Source organism: Pseudopipra pipra, chromosome 7 (genome assembly GCF_036250125.1).
Source record: "Pseudopipra pipra isolate bDixPip1 chromosome 7, bDixPip1.hap1, whole genome shotgun sequence".
In the NCBI taxonomy this organism is placed as follows: Eukaryota; Metazoa; Chordata; class Aves; order Passeriformes; family Pipridae; genus Pseudopipra; species Pseudopipra pipra.
In genome coordinates this window covers 38,851,372-38,878,015 of record NC_087555.1, presented here as the reverse complement: position 1 = coordinate 38,878,015, position 26,644 = coordinate 38,851,372, and the positions used below count along the sequence as shown (strand labels likewise).

The 26,644-nt window shown below is 44.9% G+C and overlaps 1 protein-coding gene across 3 annotated transcripts; it reads left to right on the top strand.

Annotated features, from left to right (window-relative positions):
* Positions 1–32: 32 nt before the first annotated feature.
* PRPF40A (pre-mRNA processing factor 40 homolog A) lies at positions 33–25,235 on the top strand. 3 transcript variants are annotated; one of them, XM_064661750.1, is made up of 26 exons: positions 35–504; positions 2,713–2,850; positions 4,134–4,214; positions 6,377–6,407; positions 6,678–6,700; positions 7,464–7,541; positions 7,646–7,756; positions 8,367–8,487; positions 9,432–9,456; positions 10,733–11,029; positions 12,313–12,421; positions 12,586–12,650; positions 13,670–13,834; positions 14,121–14,229; positions 14,691–14,841; positions 14,933–15,066; positions 17,072–17,186; positions 19,069–19,160; positions 19,262–19,378; positions 20,010–20,147; positions 21,229–21,324; positions 22,437–22,523; positions 22,623–22,719; positions 22,819–22,880; positions 23,817–23,945; positions 24,260–25,235. In XM_064661750.1, exons 1-26 carry the CDS (start codon positions 142–144, stop codon positions 24,350–24,352), a joined length of 3,027 nt encoding a protein of 1,008 aa, XP_064517820.1. In that variant the 5' UTR covers positions 35–141; the 3' UTR covers positions 24,353–25,235. The 3 variants fall into 3 exon arrangements, with proteins under 3 accessions (XP_064517819.1, XP_064517818.1, XP_064517820.1); XM_064661749.1 differs by having other exon boundaries at positions 33–504; positions 22,623–22,880; XM_064661748.1 differs by having other exon boundaries at positions 33–504; positions 22,437–22,719.
* The last annotated feature ends 1,409 nt before the right edge of the window (positions 25,236–26,644 follow it).

Genomic DNA, 26,644 nt, shown 5'->3' with positions numbered 1-26,644 from the left:
GTGAGCGGTTTCCCGGCGTGCCCCGCGCTCGGCCGCCGCAGCCGCCGCTTCGCTGCGCGCCCCGCGGGCCCGGCAGAGCGGCCTCAGGGCAACCCCGCGCGGTCGCGCCGCCCGCCCGCCGCCGCCGCCGCCGCCGCCGCCATGTCCGGCGGGGACTCCACGGCGGCCGCCGCCGCCGCGTCCCCGCAGGCGCTGCCGTTCTCGCTGCCCAAGCCGCCGCCCCTCATGCAGCTGACGCCGGGCGACGCCGTGCGGCCCGTGGGCTCGGGCGCCGACCAATCGCCGAAGAGCGCGCGGCTGGGCGCGCGCCCCGATTGGCCGGCGGGGAAGCCCGTCAGCCTCCTGGCGCCGCTGCTCCCGCCCCGCGGGGACCCCGAGCCGCTGCTGCCCTTCGGCCCCGCCGCCTCCCGCGCCCCCATCCGCGGCAGGATCCTCGGCCGCTGCGGGGGGTCCCTGCTCAGCCCCGCCATGCGGCCCGGAGCCGTGGACAGGGGCTCGCTCATGGTGAGGGACGGGCGTCGCTCACGGGGAGGCGGGGAGGGGGGTCGCGCACGGGGGGTGAGGGGACAGGGGGCACTCAGGGTGAGGGGGGGACAGGGGGGCACTCAGGGGGAGTGAGGGGGGGGGACAGGATGTCACTCGTGAGGGGGGCACACACCTGGGGAGTCCCTGCTCTGGACCCTCTGGGGACACAGTCACAGGATGGGCCAGGTTGGAATCCCAGAACGAGTCAGGTTGAAATCCCAGGATGATCCCAGAATCCCAGGATAGGTCAGGTTGAGATCCCAGAATCCCAGGATGACCCCCAAATTCTAGGATGGGTCATGTTGGAATCACAGAATGGGTCAGGTTGCAATCCCAGAATCCCAGGATGGGTCAGGTTGGAATCCCAGGATGGGCCAGGTTGGAATCTCAGGACAGATCAGATTAGAATCCCAGAATCCCAGTATGGGTCAGGTTGGAATTGCAGGATGGGTCAGGTTGGAATTGCAGGATGGGTCAGGTTGGAATTGCAGGATGGGTCAGGTTGGAATTGCAGGATGGGTCAGGTTGGAATTGAAGGATGGGTCAGGTTGGAATCCCAGAATTCCAGGATGGGTCAGGTTGGAAGGGCTCACACTGGGTCGCCCCATCTCGCCTCCCTGCTCCAGCTGGGCCATCCCAGAGTTGGATGGGATGACCATCCCATGGCACAGGATTGTGTCCAGATGGTTCTGGAACATCCCCAGTGAGGACACTCCACACTCTCTCTGGGCAGCCTGGTCAGTGCTGGGGAAGAAGTTCTTCCTCCTGGGATTCTGTGAGTGCAGGGGACAGGACTCCCACCATTCCCACCCTGAGCCCCACCACAGCCACCAGCAGCGAGGGACTGTCAGTGACAGTGGCACTGGGGTGGCAGGTCCCTCTGAAAGGACAAGAAAACGTGGTGACACTCTGGGAAGGGACAGGGGAGACTTGCAGGGAGCACTGTTATCCCTGGAATTATCCCTGGGCAGCACCAGAGACTTGGGAAACAGGAGCTGTCACTGCCCCGCTGGGATCTGAGGGTGTGACCTGAGGAGGTCAAACGTTGGGTGCAGAACATTCAGACCTTCTTGGTTGCTTGTGGTCTCTCTGTGTGACTCCCAGCCCCGGGGAGCCTTCTGGGATAAGAAAAATACTGGGAAAACTGCTGCTAGAGTGAAAGGGAGCAGGGTTGGGTGAGAGATTAGGGAGAAATAACTCCCTGGGGGGGTGCTGAGGCTGCAGCCCCTCTGCTCTGGAGCCAGGCTGGGAGAGCTGGGGGGGTTCACCTGGAGAAGAGAAGGCTCCAGGGAGACCTGAGAGCCCCTTGCAGGGCCTAAAGGAGCTCCAGGAGAGCTGGAGAGGGACTGGGGACAAGGGATGGAGGGACAGGACCCAGGGAATGGCTTCCCAGTGCCAGAGGGCAGGGAGAGATGGGATATTGGGAAGGAATTCCTGGTTGGGAGGATGGAGAGACCCTGGCACAGGTTGCCCAGAGAAGCTGTGGCTGCCCCTGGATCCCTGGAAGTGTCCAAGGCCAGGTTGGACGGGGCTTGGAGCAACCTGGGCTGGTGGAAGGTGTCCCTGCCCGTGGCTTAGGGATGATCTTTCATGTCCCTTCCAACCCAAACCACCCTGGGATTCCATGAGCAAAGAGAAGGGTTATTTTTTGTCCTGCCCAGTCTGTTCCTCAAAGGAAGATGCTGCCCAGGATTCTCTGGAGGTGCTCTCAGAGCTGGTGCTTCTGCTGGAATAGAAAGCTCTGAATGTGTTTTGGTAATTTAAAGGAAATAGGAAAGTGTGATTCTGCCAGGTATTAGAACAGCACCAGGATTTGGGTTTTTAGGAAGAGAGCCTGGGATGGTTGTCAGGGTAGAAGCAATTCCTTGAACTTGGGCATGAATAAAATCCTTCCCCTGCTGGCCTGCTGTGCCTCAGGGTGCCCTGTGTTAATCCTGTATGGAAAAGCACATGGCAACAGCTGTATCCCTAAATTCCATGGGCTTTGCTGTGTGAAGCCATGGGAGAAGGATGATGGGGGTGATCCCTTTCCCACTGGGATGTTTGGGCTGTTCAGTCCATGCCCATGGACTCCAGCTCTGGAGGGCTGGGAGGAGTGACAGTGCCAGGCTGAAACAATTCCTGCCATTCCTGTGTCATTCCTGCTCTTTCATGCTGCTTTTCCCTGGTTTTGTCTCTCTCTTCCAGATGGGCCACCCGGGGATGCCCCACTACCCCCCCATGGGGATGCACCCCATGGGGCAGAGACCCCCCAACATGCCTCCTGTGCCCCACGGGATGATGCCCCAGATGATGCCCCCCATGGGGGGCCCCCCGATGGGGCAGGTAAGGCTCTGCCACCAGGAGCTTCTTCCTTCCCTGCTTCCCAGCAGCATTCCAGGGGATCCCAGGAACCTCCACAGCAGCTGGGAAATGAGAGGATCAATAATTCAGGGGATTTGATCCTGTCCATGCAGAAACTCTTCTCCTGTAGTTCTGCACCTCTGTGGAATTTAATTATAAATAAATAAGAAGCCATCACTTGGGTTTTATTAAAGTGGGTTTTTTGGAGTTTTCTGCAGCTTCTGAAGAAGTAAGATTGAAATAAAATTAGTGTGTCTTACACACCAGGAACAGAAAGTTGTGGTGCTTCTCAGAGGTTTCTGTAATTCTGAGATAAAAACCAGAGCAAGGTGCAAGGGAAGAAATAATCATGTATTGAATTTTGGCTAAATTCCTGATTGAATCCTAATTCTTAATATAATAAGTATTATAGTGATAATAAATGTAACATTCTAGTGATGCTCCTTGTGATGGTGGATGCAGAAGTGGAATCTGTGGACAGTCCTAATGAGAATATTCCATTTATTTTGGAGCCTGTAATGTGTTCTTCCCAATAGGAATATTCCTGTTTTGGTTTGGAATCTCTTGACATAATAATAATAATATCTCTTGAATAATAAGAATATTCCTGTTTTATTTTGGAGCCTGTGACATGTTCTTCCCAGTATGAATATTCCCATTTTATTTTGAAGTCTGAGGACATTCCTAGTATGAATATTCCCATTTTATTTTGAAACCTGTGACATATTCTTCCCAGTATGAATATTCCTGTTTTGTTCTGGGATCTGTGGACATTCCTAATAAGAATATTCCTCTTTATTTTGGAGCCTGTGACATGTTCTTCCCAGTATGAATATTCCCATTTTATTTTGAAGCCTGTCATGTGTTATTCCCAATATGAATATTCCTGTTTTGTTTTGGAATCTCTTGACATTCCCAATAAGATTATTCCTATTTTATTTTGGAACCTGAGGACATTTCTAATATGAATATTCCTATTTTCTTTTGGAGCCTGTGACATGTTCTTCCCAATATGAATATTCCTGTTTTATTTTGAAATCTGAGGACGTTCCTAATATGAATATTCCCATTTTATTTTGGCTAATATTCCCATTTTGTGGGAATGCAGTGAAAGGATCAGAATCCTCCAAACTTCTGTTGCCTAAAAGGCTTGTTTGCTTTTTTTTTTTTTAATGAAAAACTAATATCCACTAATGGCTTTTAAATAAAACTTTGTATTTGCTGTTGAATTCTCATTAACTGTGTCCCAAATGCTTGGATTGCAGATGCCTGGAATGATGCAGTCAGTGATGCCTGGAATGATGATGTCCCACATGTCCCAGGCTGCCATGCAGCCCACGGTTCCTGTGAGTTTGAACTCCAATTCCCTCACTTTTCCAGCTTTTCCAGCTTTTCCAAGGCCTTTGCTGGCTCTCAGGCTTTAGTTCCTTTCCTTGGGAAATCAAACTTCCCAGTTGGAAGCTGCTGCTCCTCGCAGGGATGTTTTATTTGGGAAAAAAAATCAGATTAATTGTTAAAAATCAGATTAACTGTAAAAAAACCAAGATTTCTGGGCGAGGTAGAGCTGGTGAGATTTATTGTCCTGGGGATTTTCATCATTTTTTAAATTCTTCCTCCTTTTTTTCCCCTGGATTCTGCTTCCCACCCCCTCATCCCTCCCCAGTTTGGAGCTGGAATTCTTCCCAGCATGAACTCTGCTTGGGAAGAGTTCTAATTGATCAATATATCAGAAAATAGGTTTTTATCTATTAATTAGTTTAAAAAATATCTCTAAATGGTCTCTAAAAAAATCTCTAAATAAAATCTTTCTCTTTAAATTTATTCAATTTAAATATTGAATAGATTTTCATCTGTTGTAAATAGATTTATTTTTTTTGCAAAAAGTCTCTGAAGTTCAGCACATTGAGCAAAATTTGCTGAAATTCCTGCAATTCAAAGGAATAAAGAAGATTTTTGGGTGGAAATGGTGAAGTCCAAGTGAAGTATCTGAAGTGAAAAATAAATTTCTTTCCTATGAACACAATTTTAATTCAAATTAACTGCAGGAAATCCATTTAAAATCAATTGCAGCCACTTAAATTTAGAAAGCAATTATTTGTTGGGTTTTTTTTTCCATGAAGATTTTATATCCCTGCCAAACTCTGGGATTTCCTGGAGCACAACCCCTTTTGTGGGTTATTTGAACAGTTCAATTGGTTCATAATCCACTTGGTTTTCTCAGGGAGAGTTTGTTGAGAGAGAGATTTCATTAATCTGCTGAATATTTCTGTGTGACCAGAGGTACCTGTGTCATCCAGGGGATTTAAGGAATTAAAATCCAGAGGGTTGAAAGTGAAAAGTTCACAAAGATACAGAATTCCTGCAAAATAAATCAAGTTAGGAATGGGATGGAACATCCTCTGGATCAGCAGTAAAATTACCCTAATTTTCAATTTTAATGTGTAATTTTACATATTTTGCAAAGAAGGCAGATCTTTTGAATTTATGACTGGCCTAGGAATGAATTTTGATGGAATTAAGGTTGGATCTGTGGGATTTAGGAGGAAAAGGGCAAGATTTTAGCACTTCCTAATTGAAATCATTTATAGATGAGTAAAAAATCCTATAAATGACCCCTGGGGAACTTTGAGAGAGTGACCTGTTATAATTTTGGTGTCAAATTTAATGTGAATTCATTTTGAATTAATTTCACTTCATTAATTTAATTTTTGGGGAGGATTTTTAGGGATGTCTGGAATGTTGCCTCCAAGAATGACTGTTTTCCAAACCATCCCTCCCTCTGGTTTGGGACCTCCTGCTTCCAGAAAGCTGATTAGAAACAGTGCAATCCCTAAAAATGAGGATTTTTAGGGCCAGATTAATGCTCTTAATTCCTTTAGAGTGGAATTTAGGGAAAGTAAAGGCCCAGGGAAAGGGAATTTGGGAAGAATTCCTTGTGGAGACACAAATTGCTCTGTGCTTCCCTGGCAGTTCTGGTGCTCAGGGACAGATTTCAAAGGGGTGGAGAATTCCCCAGGTTTATTCCTGTTGGATCAAATCCAACCTAATGGATCCCAAGGGATTTATTTTCACTTCTTAAACCCATTTTTCTTTGTTTCTTGAAATAAAACAAGTGTGGGGTGAAAATAAACCCTGATTAAAGCTGAATCCACCAGCTCTGGTTTAGCCTCCAGGGAGAAAGAACTGGGGAAAACTCTTGGAATTCTCAGCATCTTTTTCCTCAGTTTGAAAGAATTCCAAGAAGAGCAGCTGGAAGAGCTCCAGGCTCAGGAATGCCCCACTAACACCCCCAAAGGCACAGAATTACCCCAGGAAGCTCCTAACCATGTCCCTAATTGCTTGATTTAAGGAGCAGGGATAATTAGGAGGGTGAGGGGAGGGTGGGAATCCCTATTTAAGGAGCATTTTGTGGCAGGAAGCACTGGTTTGGGTGGATATATATTGGATTTCTTGGGGATTTAATTGCAGTTGCACTCAGTAATGAAGTGTCTGTTGGTTGTTTCTGCAGCCAGGGGTGAACAGTATGGATGCCCAAGTAGGTGAGTAGCAAAAACTCCTTTTCATTTCAAAGATTTGACCAAAATCAGCTGAAATATCCAAAATAATCCCGGTTTGGAAATTTAATTCAGCTTTTCAGTGCCTTGGAGCTCTTCATTGCTCCCCAGGACATTCTTTTCTTTCACACACCAATTAATCACAGAAAAACAAAGCACCCAAACCCTTTCTAATTTCTGTGTGTTTATTTTAATTAATGCACAGACAAATGAAACTCCCAAACCCTTTCTGATTTCTGTGTGTTTATTTTGCAGGTGTGACCCCTCCTGGAACTCAGGTATGGGAGAACCCCAAATCCAGAAGGTTTTAATGGTTTGGAGGTTTCAAAAGGCCACTTTGGGTCCTATTTTTTCCTCTTTTTTTTTTTGCTTTTTTGCCTGTCAGTCTGTAATTAATGCCAATGGTTCATTTAGGGGGTTTCTGTTATATCCTTAATTTCTGAGCACTGCAGTGTGTTTGGTTTAGTTCTCCCAGAAACAAACCCCTTCCCTTTTCCCTTCCCTCTCTTTTCCCCCTCCTCTCCTCTGAAATCTGGGGCCCTTTTCCCAGCTTAATTATTAAATATAGCTGATAATCAGTATTATTTCCAGGAGATTTGCAGTTGGACTGTAAGGAATTGCAGTTCCCCATGGCCACATCCCATCAGTGATCCAGAGGGCAGGGAAGAGCCGTCTTCTCCCACTCCTGATTTCAGGGAATTCATACAAAAACTCTCCCTGGGAAACAGCAGGAAGCTCTTGAGGAGTTAAATGGGAATTCAGGAAGCCAGAATCTTCTGGCAGCAAATTTTCCTTTAAGTTTTGGGAATGGGGTTTGCTCCTGGGAGTTCAAGTTGGAGTTTGGCCACTTCACTTTCCCTTTCTGGGGGGAATTAGTGGCTTTGGAATGAGGAATGGGAAGCTCCAGTCCCCCAAAAAAGCACTTTGCTGCAAACAGCACTGCCTTAAAGTGTGCTTTGGGTAAATTCAGTGTATTCAACACATGCAGGTGAAAAGCAACAGTTATCCAGGATTCTCAGAGCTCTGTTGTTTCATTCCCAGACAACCCATCCCGTGGTCTCCACAGTCCAGCAAACGGCCACCACCACCAGCTCTGCCACTGAGGATCACTCCAAGCAGGTTTGGCTGCTTTCCACTTGTGTTTCCCCCTTTCTCCTGGATTTTGACACCATCCTGGTCACCAATCCCTGTTCATTATCCATGGCATCCCCTGATTCCCCTAGAAATCCACGTGGACAGAGCACAAATCTCCCGACGGAAGAACTTATTACTACAACACCGAGACCAAGCAGTCGACGTGGGAGAAGCCAGATGATCTCAAAACACCTGCTGAGGTGACCTAAAAGCAGATTATCAGATTAAAATGACTGGCCTGGCTGGTGGGCTGGGAACACAGGGATTTCTGAGCATCCCTCTGCCAAGGGATTTACTTCCCAAGGGAACAAACTCTTCAAAGAGTCGTTGCCAAAATGTTTGTGTCCTGCTCCTTGTGCTGATGTTACAAAGTAGAAAAAAACTCTTCAGTTCTCCTCAGTTTTAGATATTTTTTTTCTTATTAAAATTATGTCATTCCTTATTATTTAGATAAGTAATGGAGAATCCCAGGATGGTTTGGGTGGGAAGGGACCTTAAAGCTCATCCCATCCCACCCCCTGCCCTGGGCAGGGACACCTCCCACTATTCCAGGTGGCTCCAGCCTGGCCTTGGACACTTCCAGGGATCCAGGGGCAGCCACAGCTCCTCTGGGCAACCTGTGCCAGGGCCTCCCCACCCTCCCAGCCAGGAATTCCTTCCCAATATCCCATTTATCCCTCCCCTCTGGCAGTTTAAACCATCACCCCTTGTCCTGTCACTCTGCCCATATAAAAAATCCCCCTCCCTCCTTTTTTATAAGCTGGTTATTTGCTTTATTTTGATCTATGCATTTTGCTTTCTCTCCATTAGCAACTGCTGTCCAAGTGTCCCTGGAAAGAGTATAAATCAGATTCTGGGAAGCCTTATTATTACAATTCCCAGACCAAGGAATCTCGCTGGGCCAAACCCAAAGAGCTGGAGGATCTTGAAGGTAAAGTTACCCCAAAAAAAAAGGTGTCCAAGCACAGCAGTCAGACCTCAGTTAGTGACTTAATTACTGAAATAAGCTCTTTGGAGTGGAGTTAATGCATCTGAGATGTCTGTGGAGCAAATATATATATATTTACATATATATTTTTATATATATATATTTACATATATAGTTATATATATTTATTTACATACATATTTTATCTATTTATATATATTTATATATATTTACATATATATTTTTATATATATTTATATATTTACATATATTTATGTATTTGGGTTTTTTTAATATATATAAAAGCAAGGCTTTGTTCAGGTTATTATTTTGGCTTTAATTTTTGGCAGTAATTATTTTGAGAAATTCAAGTGGCAAAAATATTGGGAATTTTTCATATATATAGGTAATATATAGATTTATTAATATATAGGTAATATATTATCTTTGCGTGTGCATATATATATATATATATAAATAAAGACAGTGACTCCTTTTATACAAATGTCATCTGATGCTCCCATTTTTCCCTTTTACCATGGTTTTATTTGGGATTGTGAGGGGATAAAGTAGCTACAAAATCAGCTGGGAAAGAAATAAGTGTATAAAAAGAATAAACAGCAGTGATTTAGATAGTTCCTCCTGGGTTTTTATGCTGTTTGATAATCCTGATTTTCTGTCCTTTGAACTCCTCTTTTAACACTGAAATAGTGATTTTAAACCAAGAAGTTTTTCTTTATATGCCCTCATTTTTCTTGAATGGGTTTGGTTGAGTCTGAATTGATTTTACTCTCTAAAGGGCACAAATAATCAAATTATTGATAGGAACAAAAATATTTAAAGCTGTGCTTTATTAAATCAGTAATTGTCTTGCAGGACCTTTTCACCATGTGCATATAAATTATTTCCAAGCTATATTTTAATTGCTTTTCCCCTTTCTCCTCCAGCAATGATTAAAGCTGAAGAAAACAGGTATGTTTTTAATATTATCCTAATTTTTGGCCTATTGCTTAAAGATGGACTCTGGTCTTGAAGTCTTCAAACATTCTCCTTGAAGCTTTTCATTCCAATCTATATAAATAATATATCAATTTTATACATAAATAATACATATTAAGGCTCAAATAATGTATTCTGGGTGGCTGGAAATATGCTGATGGACCTCCACAGATCCAGAGTTTGAGTAAAGCTTTTACTTGGAGCTGATTTTGTGCTTTTCTGAGGGCCTTGAACCCTTTTTTGAGAGTCTTTAACTCTTTTCTGAGAGCCTTTAAAACCCTTTTCCAAGAGCCTTTAACCCTTTTCTGAGGGCCTTTAAAACCCTTTTCTGAGAGGTTCTAAACCTTTTCTGAGAGGTTTTAAAACCCTCTTTTGAGAGCTTTTAAACCTTTTCTGAGAGCCTTTAAAACCCTTTTTGGAGAGCCTTTAAAACCCTTTTTGGAGAGCCTTTAAAACCCTTTTTGGAGAGCCTTTAAAACCCTTTTTGGAGAGCCTTTAAAACCCTTTTCTGAGAGGCTTTAAAACCCTTTTCTAAGTCTTTAACCCTTTGCTAAAAGCCTTTCACCCCCTTTTCTGAGAGCCTTTAAACCTCTTTTTTAAAAGCCTTTAAAACCCTTTTCTGAGGGCCTTTAACCCTTTTCTGAAGGCCCTGAACCCTTTTTTGAGAGTCTGTAACCCTTTTCTGAAGGCCTTTAAAACCTTTTTCTGAGGGCCCTGAACCCTTCTTTGAGAACCTTTAACCCTTTTTTGAGTCTTCCACCTTTTTCTGAGGGCCCTGAACCCTTTTTGGAGAGCCTTTAACCCTTTCCTGAGAACCTTTAACCCCTTTCTGAGGGCCCTGAACCCTTTTCTGAGGACCTTGAATCCTTTCCTGAGAACCTTGAACCCTTTTTGGAGAGCCTTTAACCCTTTCCTGAGAACCTTTAACCCTTTTCTGAGGGCCCTGAACCCTTTCTGGAGAGCCTTGAACCCGTTTCTGAGGGCCCTGAACCCTTTTCTGAGGGCCCTGAACCCTTTTCTGAGGGCTCTGAACCCTTTTCTGAGGGCCCTGAACCCTTTCTGGAGAGCCTTGAACCCTTTTCCGAGGGCCTTGAACCCTTTTCCGAGGGCCTTGAACCCTTTTCCGCGTCTTTACCTAACCCCAAACCTCTGATTTCGTACTTCATTAACTTCCTTAACTTAATTAACCTCTGGGTTTGCCCTGACTCCCAGAGCTGTGGGTGACAGTGGGTGTTTTTGGTTCCCCCAGCACAAAGCCCGAGGATTCCGGTGCATCCACGGCGGCTCCGGCCGCCTCCACGGACGCTCCGAGCGGAGCCGGAACCGCCCCCGCGGCCGAATCCGCCCCCGCGGCCACGGCTGCTCCCGCCGGAGCCGCTCCAGAGGGGGAAGCTGCTCCAGCTGCTGCCGGGGGGGAAGCTGAGGGTGCTGGGCCGGCCCAGGCCGAGGAGCAGGGCCAAGGAAGCGCCGCCCCCGGAGCGCAGGAGGGAGCGGGGGACGCGGCCACCGGCACCGAGGACACGGCCAAGCAGGAGGCAACCGGAGAGTGAGTGGGGTTGTGGCACAGGGGGCAGGGGGGAAGCTCCAGGGAAGGAGGTTTAGGTTGGATATTAGGGAGAAATCCTTCCCTGGGAGGGTGGGCAGGCCCTGGCACAGGTTGCCCCTGGATCCCTGGAAGTGTCCAAGGCCAGGTTGGATGGGGCTCGGAGCAACCTGGGCTGGTGGAAGGTGTCAGGGTTGGAACTGAAGGAGCTTTAAGGTCCCTTCCAACCCAAACCATTCCATGACTCTCTGATCCCAAACACCAAAGTCTTATCCCAAACCTGTGGCACATCTTAAAGCAAGTTCTTGGAGGACATTGTTTTATTGGAGGACAAGGGGGAGTGGATTTAAGATGAAGGAGGGCAGGTGGAAATTAAGGATTAGGAGGAAATCCTTGGCTGGGAGGGTGGGGAGGCCCTGGCCCAGGTTGCCCAGAGAAGCTGTGGCTGCCCCTGGATCCCTGGAAGTGTCCAAGGCCAGGTTGATAAATTCTGAATCCACGTGGCTTTGCTGCATTTTTATTTCTTCTGGGATCTGGTTTATCTTCAGTTGAGGGTCACCAAGCTCCTTAACATGAATGTGAGTCAGTGGCACCACAGAATAATAATGAGTAAGAAAGAGAGGAAGAATTATTTATTAAATCTATTTTTAGAAAATTAACTCCCCTTGCCAACCATCTCCCAAAGCTCTTAAACCCTACAGAGCATCAATGACATGAAAATTCCATAAATTTTTCAGTAGCTGTAAGAATTTCCCATTAAATACTTTCCCTTTATGATCCTTTTCCATAGATCTGTGCACTTGGTTATCAACAGAAGAAAGTGAAATACTAAATAGATCTTTATCTGTTCCAGCAGAAGTGGGACCCTTTCTTAATTAATAATGAAGAATTGATTATGTGGGGAATGATTGTGATTTTTATCATTCAAATAAAAAAATGCTGAGGGGGGTTGCAGACAGCAGGAGGTCATCAAGGACAAGAGGCACATTTTTAGGCATATATGATATAGGAATATTCCTGCTGCATTCCAGCATTATGTTTTTATGAATAATTTCTAGATAACTTGAGCAGGCAATTGCATCAGGGAAATATTGATCTGAAATAATTTGCTTTTTCTGATGAGTTGTGTGTGGTGCCTGTGAGGAAAAGCCTTGTCCAAACTGGATTTATCAGGGTTTGACTTGGAGCTGCTGTTTAAAAAACTCAAATTGTAGTCATTTAGGACTCTTCAGTGGCTCTACCTTAGAAAAAAAAGACTTAAATAATAAATTACTTTTTGTTTCTAGTGCTGCTTCAAAGAAGGAGGACGATGATGCCCAACCAGTTAAAAAAACCTACACCTGGAACACGAAGGAAGAAGCAAAACAAGCATTTAAAGAGCTGTTAAAAGAAAAGGTATCTGGGCCAATTCTTAATGTTTTCTTGAGCTACAAAACCTGCATTGGCCAGGTTTTATTTTGATTTATTTTTTTTTTTAAGCCAAGGGTTGTTTTTTAAGGAATTTCCCAGTGGAATGTTGATTCCAAAGCTAATTATTCCCTGATTCCTTGTCTTCCCAGCGAGTGCCATCCAATGCTTCTTGGGAGCAGGCAATGAAAATGATCATCAACGATCCCAGATACAGGTACTGCTCCATCCTTCCCTCCTAAATCCCCCCCAAAATCAGGAATATTGGGGCCTTTGGAACGTGGGCCTTTGGCAGGGAACTTTGGGCCTTCCTGCATAAAGAAGTGCAAGCCCTGGGCTGAACTTTCCCTTTGGCAAAGATGTGGGAGTTGGTATTTTCTGCTGTTTCCATCAATTTTTTTGGAGTAAAAATACACATTTGTAATGATGGAATGAGTGGCTGCTACAAACATTGGCAGAAAAGTGGTTGATAACTATGATTAAAATATTATTTATTGGTTATATTATTAACTGCTTTTATTAGAAAGTGCTGCTTTTTTCAATGATCTTCCACTAATCCTGAGGGAGTGATGGTGGTGACTGGACATTTATATTATATTGTATTGTATTATTATATATAATATATATTATTATATTTCTATTATTACATTACATTACATTATATTATATTATTATAATATATTGTATAGAATATATATTATATTTCTATTATATTAATTACATTATACTATATTATTATAATATATTGAATAGAATATATATTTCTATTATATTACATTGCAGTATATTATAATATATTGTATAGAATATATATTATATTCCTATTATTATATTGCATTGCATTATATTATTATACTATATTATATATTATATATATTATTATATTTCTATTATTATATTACATTACATTATATTATAATATATTGTATATAATATATATTATTAGATTTCTATTATATTGCATTGCATTATATTATATTATTATATTATGTATTATTATATTTCCATTATTATATTACATTGCATTATACTATATTATTATATATTATTATATTTCCATTATTATATATAATATTATTATATTATTATGTTATTATATTATATATATTATATATTTAATTTTGTCTCAGAATCTGGATTATTCAGATCTGCTGCCTTTCAGTTCTTTGGGTTTGTTTCTCTTGTTTAATCTCTTTGTATAAATGACAGAATTACTCTTTTTTCTCTGCTCTGAAGTGCTCTGGCAAAGCTGAGTGAGAAAAAACAAGCTTTTAATGCTTACAAAGTGCAGACAGAAAAGGAGGAGAAAGAAGAGGCCAGATCCAAGTACAAAGAAGCCAAAGAATCCTTCCAGCGCTTCCTGGAGAACCACGAGAAGATGACATCCACCACCAGATACAAGTAAGGAAAATCCAGGAGAAAAGTCCTGCTGGGCTGAGAGGATGGGCAGTGACATCAACTTTCATTTGAAATTCTTCCTTTATAAAAAATCAAAAAAGGTGGCACAGGAAATAAAATCCCAAGGGGGAAAATCAGGGAGACGGCCTCTGGAAGTGTTCCTGCTCCTGACAGAGTTCACTGGTGGGGTGGGATGATGGGCTGGTTTCATAATAATGTTAATAATAATGTTAATAATAATAATAATAATGTTAATAAATAATTGCTGGGGTGCTTTGTCTCGTCCCAGGAAAGCTGAGCAGATGTTTGGGGAGATGGAGGTGTGGAATGCCATATCCGAGCGGGATCGCCTGGAAATCTATGAGGATGTCTTGTTTTTCCTGTCCAAGAAGGAGAAGGTAACTTCCCTCCTCATTTATCTTGTTACCCCTGAATTAATTGAAACCTCTGGTGGACCAGATGAACCTCTGCTTTGAGGGTTATGGCAGATAAAGAGCAGTTTTTTGAAAGGTCTTTCAGGTAAATTCCTGCTGAATTTACCACATGTTTAATTTTTAGGATGATTTGAATAAATAAAAAGATTGGTTTTATTTCTAAGCTGCTCTGAATCACTGAAACAATAATAATATGTAAAAATTGTGTAGGTCCAAGTTGTGGTGTGTCCAAGGCCAGCTGGGATGAGGCCAGTGGGAAGGGATGGGACTGGATGGGATTTAAGGTCCTTTCCAACCCCAACCAGTCTGGGATTCTCTGTAAATGAAAGGCTAATTTTGAGTTTTCTTGGAGCAAAGTTGATGTCGTGTCTTTCTGCCCACACAGCCTCAGATTTCCAACCCAAATCCGTGTGTTTTCTCCTCAGGAACAAGCCAAGCAGTTACGGAAGAGGAACTGGGAAGCCCTGAAGAACATCCTGGATAACATGGCCAATGTCACCTACTGCACCACGTGGTCGGAGGCCCAGCAGTACCTGATGGACAACCCCACCTTTGCAGAGGATGAGGAGCTCCAGAGTGAGTCCACAGGATCTTTGGGATCCCTCTGGGAGAGAGAATGGGAAGAAATAACCTGATTTTTCCCCTTATCATTCCGTTATCTCGCCAGACATGGATAAGGAGGACGCCCTGATCTGTTTTGAGGAGCATATCCGGGCCTTGGAAAAAGAGGAGGAAGAGGAAAAGCAGAAGAGTTTACTGAGAGAAAGGAGGAGGCAGAGGAAAAACAGGGAATCCTTCCAGGTTGGTGGGATTGGCTTTTCTGTCCTAAACAGGTCGTTATGTGGGATTTTTTTATTTCTAAGGGTGGTTTTGTGCCTCGGGTGGGAGGTTTTGTAGCATTTTCTCTGCTCTGGAATGCACCTGGCTGCCAGGAAGTTGGGGAAAGTAAGAAGAAATAGATCATAGAATCATAGGATCAGCTGGGCTGGAAGGGACCTCTGAGATCATCAAGTCCAACCCTTGATCCAACCCCGCTGTGGTTCCCAGCCCATGGCACTGATGCCACATCCAGTCTGTCCTTAAACACCTCCAGGGATGGAGAATCCCCCCCTTCCCTGGGCAGCCCATTCCAATGGCTGAGCACCCTCTCTGCAAAGAAATTCTTTCTAATCTCCAACCTAAACCTCCCCTGGCACAGCTTCAGACCCAGCCCTCTTGTCTTGCTGATGGTTGCCTGGGAAAAGAGACCAACCCCCCCTGGCTCCCCCCTCCTGTCAGGGAGTTGCAGAGAGTGAGGAGGTCTCCCCTGAGCCTCCTCTTCTCCAGGCTGAGCCCCCCCAGCTCCCTCAGCCTCTCCTCACAGCACTTGTGCTCCAGTCCCTTCCCCAGCCTCGTTGCTCTCCTCTGGCCCTGCTCCAGCCCCTCCATGTCCTTCCTGAGCTGAGGGCCCAGAGCTGGACCCAGCACTCCAGGGGTGGCCTCACCAGCGCTGAGTCCAGGGCAGGAATCACTTCCCTGGCCCTGTTGGCCACCCTGTTCCTGAGCCAGGCCAGGATCCATTGGCCCTCTTGTCCCCCTGGGCACACTCTGGCTCCTGTTCAGCTCCCTGTCCATCCCCACTCCCAGCTCCCTTCCTGCCTGGCTGCTCTCCAGCCCCTCTGGCCCAGCCTGGAGCTGCCGGGGGTTGTTGTGGCCGAAGGGCAGGACCCGGCCCTTGGCCTGCTTGAACCTCATCCCCTTGGAATCAGCCCAACCCTCCAACCTATCCAGGTCCCTCTGCAGAGCCCTCCTGCCTTCCAGCTGATCAACACTCCCCCCAGCTTGGTGTCATCTGCAAATTTGCTGCTGATGGACTCAATCCCCTCATCCAGATCATCAATAAAGATATTAAACAGAATTGGGCCCAGCACTGATCCCTGGGGACACCAACAGTGACCAGATCCCAGCTGGATGCAGCTCCATCCCCACCACTCTCTGGGCCCAGCCCTCCAGCCAGTTCCTGACCCAGCACAGAGTGCCCCTGTCCAAGCCATGGGTTGCAGCTTTTTTAGGAATATGCTGTGGGAGACAGTGTCCAAGGCTTTGCTGAAGTCCAGGTAGACACATCCACAGCCTTCCCCTCACCCACCAGGCAGCTCACCTGGTTGTAAAAGGAGATGAGGTTGGGCACAAGGAGATAGGGTTGGGCAGAAGGAGATCAGGTTGGGCAGAGGGAGATGAGGTTGGGCAGAGGGAGATGAGGTTGGGCAGAGGGAGATGAGGTTGGGCAGAGGGAGATGAGGTTGGGCAGAAGGAGATGAGGTTGGGCAGAAGGGGGAGATCAGGTTGGGCAGAGGGAGGAGATCAAGTTGGGCAGAGGGAGGAGATCAGGTTGGGCAGAGGGAGGAGATCAGGTTGGGCAGAGGGAGGAGATCAGGTTGGGCAGAGGGAGATCAGGTTGGGCAGAGGGAGATCAGGTTGGGCAGAGGGAGATCAGGTTGGGCACAAGGAGATCAGGGGCAGAGGGAGATGAGGTTGGGCAGAAGGAGATGAGGTTGGGCACAAGGAGATCAGGTTGGGCACAAGGAGATCAGGTTGGGCACAAGGAGATCAGGTTGGGCAGAAGGAGATCAGGTTGGGCAGATGTGGATAGAGAGGGAAGTGCAACTGGGACATAAAATGGTGGAGGAGGGCGGAAAAAACCACTAAAACCCAGGATTTTTCAGTCCTATTTGAGCAACTATGGAATTGCAGTCATCAGGATGAGCCATGAGCATGGAACTGTGTGAGGAGTGCTGGGAAATGCCTGTTGTGTTGTGTTTGGCAGCTGTTCCTGGACGAGCTGCACGAGCACGGGCAGTTACATTCCATGTCCTCCTGGATGGAGCTGTACCCGGCCATCAGCTCCGACATCAGGTTCACCAGCATGCTGGGCCAGCCTGGTAAGGGGGATTTTTGGAATAGCTCAAAAAATAGCTTAAACATTTGGGAAAAAAATCTTAAAATCTGGGGGGGAAAAAAAAAAATTTGGAAAAAAAATAGGGAAAAAAAGATAAAAATCCACCTAAAAATGTCTTAAATCGAAAGGAAAATGAAAAAAAAAAACTAGATATCTTAATGTATTTTAAATATTCTGGAAAATCTAAAAAAAAAGTAAAATTTGGAAGCTAAAAGAGCTTAAAAGGTCTTTAAAAGAGCCTAGAAATGTGTAAGAAATAAAGACGTAAATAGCTAAAAAAGCTAAATAAGAATCCAAGAAGTTGAAAAGATCTAAAAAACAATAAAAATCTGAAAGCTGAAAAAGCTAAATGAGTATTTAAGAAATTGAAAAAATCTAGAAAAAAAATATAAAATTTGAAAGCTAAAAAAGCTTAGAAGATCTTTTTAAAAGATCCCAGAAATATGTAAAAAATAAATATGTAAATAGCTAAAAAAGCTAAATAAGTATCTGAGAAATTGGAAAAATCTAAAAAAAATAAAGAAAATCTGAAAGCTAAAAAAGATTAAAAGATCCTAGAAATATGTAAGAAAATAAAAATGAGAATAGCTAAAAAAGCTAAATAAATATCTAAGACATAGGAAAAATCTAAAAAAGAAAATAAAATCTGCAAGGTAAAAAAGCTTAAAAGATCTTTAAAAGATCCTGGAAATATGTAAAAAATAAATACAAAATAGCTAAAAAATCTAAATAAATATTTAAGAAATTGAAAAAATCTTAAAAAAAGTAAAGAAAATCTGAAAGCTGAAAAAGATTAAAAGATCCTAGAAATATGTAAGAAAATAAATATGGGAATAGCTAAAAAATTAAATATCTAAAGAATTGGAAAAATCTAAAAACAAAAAAATCTGAAAGCTAAAGAAGCTTAAAAGATCTTTAAAAGATCCTAGAAATGTGTAAAATACAAATACAAAATAGCTAAAAAATCTAAGTATCTAAGAAATGAAAAGATCTAAAAAAAAATAAAGAAAATGTGAAAGCTAAAAAAGATTAAAAGATCTTTAAAAGAGCCTGGAAATATGTAAAAAATAAATACATGAATAGCTAAAACTAAATAAATATGTAATAAATTGAAAAAATGTAAAAAAAATAAAATCTGAAAGCTAAAAAAGGCTTAAAAGATCTTCAAAAGATCCTAGAAATATGTAAGAAAATAAATATGTGAATACCTACAAAATTAAATAAATATCTAAAGAATTGGACAAATCTGAAAAAAAAAAAAAATCTGAAAGCTAAAGAGACTTAAAAGATCTTTAAAAGAGCCTAGAAATGTGTAAAAAATAAATACAAAATAGCTAATAAAGATAAATAAGTATCTAAGAAATTGAAAAAATCTAAAAAAAAATAAAGAAAATCTGAAAGCTGAAAAAGATTTAAAAGATCCTAGAAATATGTAAGAAAATAAATATGTGAATAGCTAAAAAATTAAATAAATATTTAAAAAATTGGACAAATCTGAAAAAAGACTAAAATCTGAAAGCTAAAAAAGATTAAAAGATCCTTAATAGATCCTAGAAATATGTAAGAAAATAAATATGTAAATAACTAAAAAAACCTAAATATCTAAGAAATTGAAAAGATCTAAAAAAAAAAGATCTGAAAGCTAAAGAAGCTTAATCTTTAAAAGATCCTAGAAATTTGTAAGAAAATAAGTATGTGAATAGCTAAAAAATTAAATAAATATCTAAAAAAATTGAAAAAAAATCTAAAAAAAAAAAATCTAAGAAAATCTAAAAATCTCTTTAGAAATCTAATATCTAAAAAAATACAAAGAATCCCAAAATATGTCAGGAACATGTAAAGTTTCTGTGGCTCCCTCCTCCCAGGATCCACAGCCCTGGACCTGTTCAAGTTCTACGTGGAGGACCTGAAGGCTCGGTACCACGACGAGAAGAAGATCATCAAAGACATCCTGAAGGTGAGCAGATCCCAGGAAATTCCTTGTGGTGCCAGATCCCTCCTCCCAGGGAACCTTTGGTGCTGGGAATTCCTGATGCCAGGGAATTCCTTTCCTTGCAGGACAAGGGATTTGTGGTGGAGGTGAACACCTCCTTCGAGGACTTCGTCACTGTCATCAGCTCCACCAAAAGAGCCACAACTCTGGATGCAGGAAATATCAAACTGGCCTTCAACAGTGTGAGTGTTCATGGGGACCAGAATTATAACATAATATCAATAATTATCCTGGATATTTTAATATCTGTCATTAATAAATGTCAAAAACATTTATTAGGGTAATTAATGAGGGTATGAAATCTCTTGCCTAAACAAGAATGAACATTTATTTTAGGGTATGAAATCTCTTGTCCAAGCAAGAATTAACATTTATTTTCACTGTATTGCTCTGCCTACTCCCATAATAATCTGGGGAGATGCTGATGCTGGTATCAGTTGCCAGAATTATGGCAGAGGTTGATCTTAATTCCAGCCATCACCATTCCAGCTTAGGGAATTCTGGGGTAGGAATTGAGTCAGGTTCTCTCATTTACACACAGCTGATCTCATGAGCTGTGTGTGTGTTTCTGGAGTTTAACTCTGGTTTAGATTCTCAGGAACAGCCATTCTGTGCTTTGAAATTAAACCATTGATTAATTATTATTATTATTATAATTCACACTAACAGACCTCTCTGAAGGTGAACTGGCTTTCCAAAAATCCCATTGAACTGGATGTCTTTGAAATATCCTGTGCCTTTTCCTTATACCCTGTGCCTTTTCCTTATCTCCTGTGCCTTTTCCTTATCTCCTGTGCCTCTTCCTTGCTGCAGCTGCTGGAGAAGGCCGAGGCCCGGGAGCGGGAGCGGGAGAAGGAGGAGGCTCGGAAGATGAAGCGCAAGGAGTCGGCCTTCAAGAGCATGTTGAAACAGGCCACCCCCCCCATCGAGCTGGATGCTGTCTGGGAGGATGTGAGTGTGGCCCTTCCTTAGGAAACAATTCCCAAAGGGATTCAGCAGCCAGCTAACCCCTAATCCCAATGCTAGCCCCTAACCCCACTCCCCCCATCGAGCTGGACGCTGTCTGGGAGGATGTGAGTGTGGCCCTTCCTTAGGAAACAATTCCCAAAGGGATTCAACAGCCAGCTAACCCCTAATCCCAATGCTAACCCCTAACCCCACTCCCCCCATCGAGCTGGATGCCCTCTGGGAGGACGTGAGTGTGGCCCTTCCTTAGGAAACAATTCCCAAAGGGATTCAACACTGATCCTAACCCTAACTACACCCCACATCAAGCTGGATGTGGTCTGGGAGGATGTGAGTGTGGCCTTTCCTTAGGAAACAATTCCCAAAGGGATTCAACACCCTCCTAACCCTGATCCTGACTCTAACCCCACTCCCTCCATCAAGCTGGATGTGGTCTGGGAGGATGTGAGTGTGGCCTTTCCTTAAGAAACAATTCCCAAAGGGATTCAGCAGCCTCCTAACCCTAACCCTACACCCCACATCAAGCTGGACACTGTCTGGGAGGGTGTGAGTGTGATCCTTTCCTCAGGAAAGAATTCCCAGATGGATTCAACAGCCTACTACCTGTTCAGTTAACCCTGAACTCTAATCCTAACCTTAATGGTCCTTTCCTTAGGAAAGAATTCCCAAATGGATTCACCCACCTGCTGCCTGCTAATGCTAACCCCTAATCCTGATCCCAGCCCTAACCCTCCATCCCCCATCGAGCTGGACACTGGCTGGGAGGATGGGAGTGTGGCCTTTCCTTAAGAAACAATTCCCAAAGGAATTCCACAGCCTCCTAACCCTAATCCTAACCCTAGCCTCAACCACTAGCCCTGGCCCAAACCCTAAACCCTGACCCTAATGGTCCCTTCCTTAGGAAAGAATTCCCAAGTGGTTTCACCAGCCTGCTGCTGCTAATGCTGACCCCAAACCCCAACCCCTGGCCCTAACCCAGGAACCCTAAACCCTTTATTCTTGTTATTATTTTCATTTCTAAATGCTCCATCTGCTATTATAATTCCATTGCTGTTTTTTCTGGCAGATCAGAGACAGGTTTGTGAAGGAACCAGCATTTGAAGACATCACCCTGGAGTCTGAAAGGAAAAGGATATTTAAAGACTTCTTACATGTACTAGAGGTAGTTCCTAATTTATTTCTTTCCCTCATGAGAGAATATACAAAAAAAAAAAATTCCTATTCCTCCTAAGTTGGGTGGGAAAGGGAAGGATTCAACAGGACTTTGCTGATTTCATTGGGAATCACCTAAAAGTGATGGATATAAAACCTCATCTCCCAAGTGAGCAGCTGGAGAAACATCTCACACTTCTTTGAGAAATAATTGGTTTTGAATCTGCTCCTGCAAGAATTTTTGGAGCTGACACGAAAATTTCCTGCTTTGTTTTAGGAAATTTATTGCTGGGATTTCATAGGAGACAAGATGAAATTGGAACTAAACTTGTCCAGGGTTTTATTCCCTACGAATCAGGGACTCCCAGAACACACCAGAATCACGATTATTTTTTTTACTGTGGTCGATTTTCTTGCTGATGAGCAAAACAAATGCTGCAGTTTAGTTCCATCCTTAATTTTGGTTGAGCTGCAGAACTTCTGACAGGGTTCAGTGAAGTGCCAGTGTGAGATTTATTTCACTGTGCAGCACATGCTCTTTGGGGCTTTTATTTTATTTGCTGCAGTTTGTGAGAATTTGGGCTTAAAATGACTTAATTTGACAATTTGAAATTTGGCAAAGCAAGGTGTGGGTTTTAGGCCAGCTTTAAACTGGATCCAGGTGCCAAACCTTGTGTTTCCTTGCTCTTGGGGGCTTTTATTGTGGCAACAGTGCCCATTTTTGGGGGGGTTTGACAGTAAATGTGTGATTGGGGGGTTTTAACCTGTCCCAGGGTTGTGGAGGGTGAGGAACGTGGTCCCGGGTTCTTGGGGTGTCCTCAGGGAGCTGATGGGGTGGGGCTGCCTCATTCCTGGGGGACTGTTCTCCAGGGACTGCAGGGACAGGACACAGGGAATGGCTTCCAGCTGAAAGAGAGGAACTTTAAGTTGGATCTTGGGAAGGAATTCCTGGCTGGGAGGGTGGGGAGGCCCTGGCCCAGGGTGGGCAGAGAAGCTGTGGCTGCCCCTGGATCCCTGGGAGTGTCCAAGGCCAGGTGTTGGGGTTGGAACTGGATGACCTTTAAGGTCCTTTCCAGCCCAGCCCCTCTGGAATTCCGTGCTGACCCCTCTCCTGTCCCCCAGCACGAGTGCCAACACCACCACTCCAAGACCAAGAAACATTCGAAGAAGTCCAAAAAGCATCACCGGAAACGCTCCCGCTCCCGCTCCGTAAGTGTTCCAGGGGCCCCAACCCCACCTCTGCCACGGCTCCCCAGGGCTCCTGTCCTTGGGATCCACTGTAACCATTCCCTGGCTTTGCATCCCAAGGGCTCCGAGTCCGAGGACGACGACAGCCACTCCAAGAAGAAGCGGCAGCGCTCGGAGTCCCGCTCGGTGTCCGAGCGCTCGTCCAGCGCGGAATCCGGTACGGGATGGGGCTGGATTGGGTTGGAATCCTCCTTCCCAGCTGGATTGCTGGGGCTTCATCATTCCACTGATGTGTTCTTGTTTCCTGTGCCTGCAGAGAGGAGTTACAAGAAGTCCAAAAAGCACAAGAAGAAGAGCAAGAAGAGGAGACACAAGTCTGTAAGTGCGGTTCAGCTCTGAGGTGCCTCGTGGCCAACCCACCACTGCTTTCACTCAGCCAGAGGGGATTTTCCAGGGAAAAAAGCCTGCTGGAGTGGGATCAGGCTGGAGGAGGGTGTTGCCAACATAATACCTCTGTTATATACCTTCATATTGAACCACTGCTAAATCTGGGGGGGTTTAGTGCAGCCATGTGAGATGTGAAGGACTGCACTAACAACCTGGAATTTGCTGTTTATCCTGGCAAATCCTGGTGTTCACTATTCCTGTGGGAAGAATTCCAGCCATTCCCTGTGCCTGCCTGTCAGGGATGTGTCAGAAGCTCTGAATCACCTGTGTCAGGCCCTGTATCACCTGAGGTCAAAGAGTGGGGTTTGTAACAGTAAAAGCCAGAAAAATTATTTTCCAGAGCTCACCACTTCCAGAGATCTCATGGAATGACTGCCAGCTGTGCACAGGGATGGGCTGGGGGACATCCAGCATGTCCCACCTTTGCACTGGGAATGGTGGAAGTTCTGCCTTGAACAAACCTTCCTTGATGTTTTTGGGTTATTTATTTCTGTGCTTAATTAGGAACTGCTTGGAGCAGTTTCCAGGGGCTGGATTAAAACAGAGCCAGTGAAGAGGGGAAATTTAGGTTGGATATTGGGAAGGAATTCCTGGCTGGGAGGGTGGGGAGGCCCTGGCACAGGTTACCAGAGGAACTGTGGCTGCCCCTGGATCCCTGGGAGTGTCCAAGGCCAGGTTGGAGTAACCTGGAATAGTGGGAGGTGTCCCTGGCAGGGGTGGAAGGAGATGATCCTTAATGTCCTTTCCAACCAAACCATTCTGGGATTCCATAAAATCAAGTCAGACTTTCTGCCTGTGGTTATTCTATAAATCAATACTGAACATCTTCCACACTGATACTCAACATTTCCCTCTTTACTCCTCCAGGATTCCCCGGAGTCGGATCTGGAGCGGGAGAAGGACAAGAAGGAGCGGGACAGCGAGAAGGAGCGGGGCCGGCAGAGATCCGAGTCCAAGCACAAATCCCCCACCAAGAAACGGCCCGGGAAAGATTCTGTAAGCTCTGCTCCCTCCTGCTGCCTGTGGGATGGGGTGGGATGGGACAGGGGGCAGCTCCAGGGGGGTGTTCCAAGGTCACAGTTGGACTCTTGATCAAAGGTGGGACTCCGTGATCTCGGAGGTCTTTCCCATTCCCAGATAATTGGGTTTTTGTGGATCCTGAGTGTGCCACAGAGCAGCCACCTGTGCCCCGTGCTGCCCAGCTCTGTCTGTGTCCTCTCTGAGGGTCCCAGTGGGCACAGGTGGCACCTCCAGAGGGTCCAACCCCCTGGCAAGCCCCATCCTGAGCACGATCCCGGTTGTCTCCGCAGGGGAACTGGGACACGTCGGGCAGCGAGCTGAGCGAGGGGGAGCTGGAGAAGCAGAGGAGGACTCTGTTGGAGCAGCTGGATGAAGATCAATGATGAATTATTTATACCAAAAATGTTTACATGGCATCCCACCCCAGCAGAGCTGGAATTACAGCGGCTTTTAGTTTGTCCCACGTCACCCCAGTCGGTCCCTATTGGCAGCAAACGGAGACAACCAATGGAATTCCCAGGGAAAAGCTGGGGAAAAGCCTGGAGCGCTGGGCTGGGCTGGGCTGGGGGTGTCCCCAAACCCAGGGGAGCCTTGGCACCTTCCTGGGCAGGGAATAACCCTGGGCTGCTGGGCAGAGCCATTCCAGCTTTGGAAAAGGGCCTTTAATTTAGTTCCTTCTGGTTTAATGAATTCCCTGGATGGATCCTGGATATTGGGGGTTTTCCTCTGGGAAGGCAACGGGAGCAACGAATCCACGTCCTGATCTCTCCTGCAAACCCCCCGATTTTGGGATTGTTCTCGGTCCCAGTGTGAAGTTTGGCCGAGACTTCCCTGATCCTGAGCACTGACTCCAAGGAAATAACCCCGGGATTGGGAATGGGAATGTGGCCGCAGCGCCAGCAGAGGGGGTGTGTGTGACACAACCGCCCCATCCCCAAATCCCGCCCCGGCCCAGCCGCGGGTGTTCCCTCAGCGCTTATCTCCACCCCCAGCTCCACCTGGACCTTCCCCTCGGGAAAATGTAGGAATAAAACTCAAATTCGCCCCCGATTTCCATGTGTTGCCTTAAGAACCTGCTGCAGAATGTCCCTGCCCGGCCCAGAGCAGGGGGGAGGAGGAGGAGGAGGCAATTCCAGCCCTGTTTTCCAGCCCCTGCCTGTCCAGGAAGGTGCCCCCGCCCTGCTCGGGGAGAAAAATTGGGAATCTGCTCTCCTTGGAATATTTTTGTACATTTTTATTGATGATTAAACCTTGTCTTGTACCCTGGCTGGTGTCTCTTTGTCCTGGGGGAATCCTGGCTCTGCCCCTTGGAATTCCAACAGATCCCTCCCAAATCCCATCCAGGGAACACTCCCAGCTCCCTTCCTTCCCAGCCTGGATTTTCCCTGGTTTTGACAACCCCCAGCTGGATTCATCCCGGGAATTCTCTTGCTGGGGTGGTCCCATGGCTCAGACTCCTTGGGAACACGCTGGCAGTGGGATTGGGCATTCCAGGTGGAAAAGGCAGGAGCCCCAAACCAGTTTTCCTGGGCTGAGTTGGGATTTTTTCCCTGGGATCAGCTATGATTTTCCCTGGGGTGAAGTGGGGGTTTTCCTGGGATGATTTGGGATTTTTTTTCCTGGCACGAGTTGGGATTTTTTCCTGAGATGATTTGGGGGTTTCCTTGGGATGATTTGGGAGATTTTCCTGGGGTGATTTGGGATTTTTTTTTCCTGGGATCATCTGGGATTTTTCCTGGAATGATTTGGGATTTTTCCTAGGGATGATACAAGACACTGTCCTGGGGTGATCTGGGATTTTTCCTGGGATCATCTGGGATTTTTCCCAGGATTATTTGGCATTTTTTCCTGGAATGATTTGGAGTTTTTTCCTGGGGTGAAATGAGGTTTTTCCTGGCATGAGTTGGGATTTTTTCCCTGCAATGATTTGGGGGTTTCCTTGGGATGATGTGGGATATTGTCCTGGGATGATTTGGGATTTTTTCTAGGATGATTCTAGATTTTCCTTGGGATGATGTGGGATATTGTCCTGGGGTGATCTGGGATTTTTCCTGGGATCATCTGGGATTTTTTTCCCAGGATTATTTGGAATTTTTTCCTTGGGATGACTTGGGGTTTTCCTTGGCATGATTTGGGATTTTTTCTTCCGGGATGATTTGGGATTTTTTTCCTGGGATCATCTGGGATTTTTCCTGGAATATTTTGAGATTTTTTTCTTGGTGTCATCTGGCATATTTTTTCTTGGGGTAATTTGGGATTTTCCCTGGGATGATTTGGCATTCTTTCCTGGAATTATTTGGGGTTTTCTTGGGATGATTTGGGATTTTTTTCCTGGGATCATCTGGGATTTTTTTTCCCGGGATAATTTAGAATTTTTTTCCTGGAATGATTTGGGGTTTTTTCTTGGGATGATTTGGGATTTTTTTTCTTGGGATCATCTGGGATTTTTTTCCCGGGATAATTTGAGATTTTTTCCTGGAATTATTTGGGATTTCTTCCTGGGATGATTTGGGATTTTTCCTGGGATCGTGGGGTTTTTCCCAGGATTATTTGGGATATTTCCTTTAATTATTTGGATTTTTTTCCTGGATGATTTGGGATTTTTTTTCCTGGGATCATCTGGGATTTTTTTTCCCGAGATGATTTGGAAGTTTTTCCTGGGGTGATTTAGGATT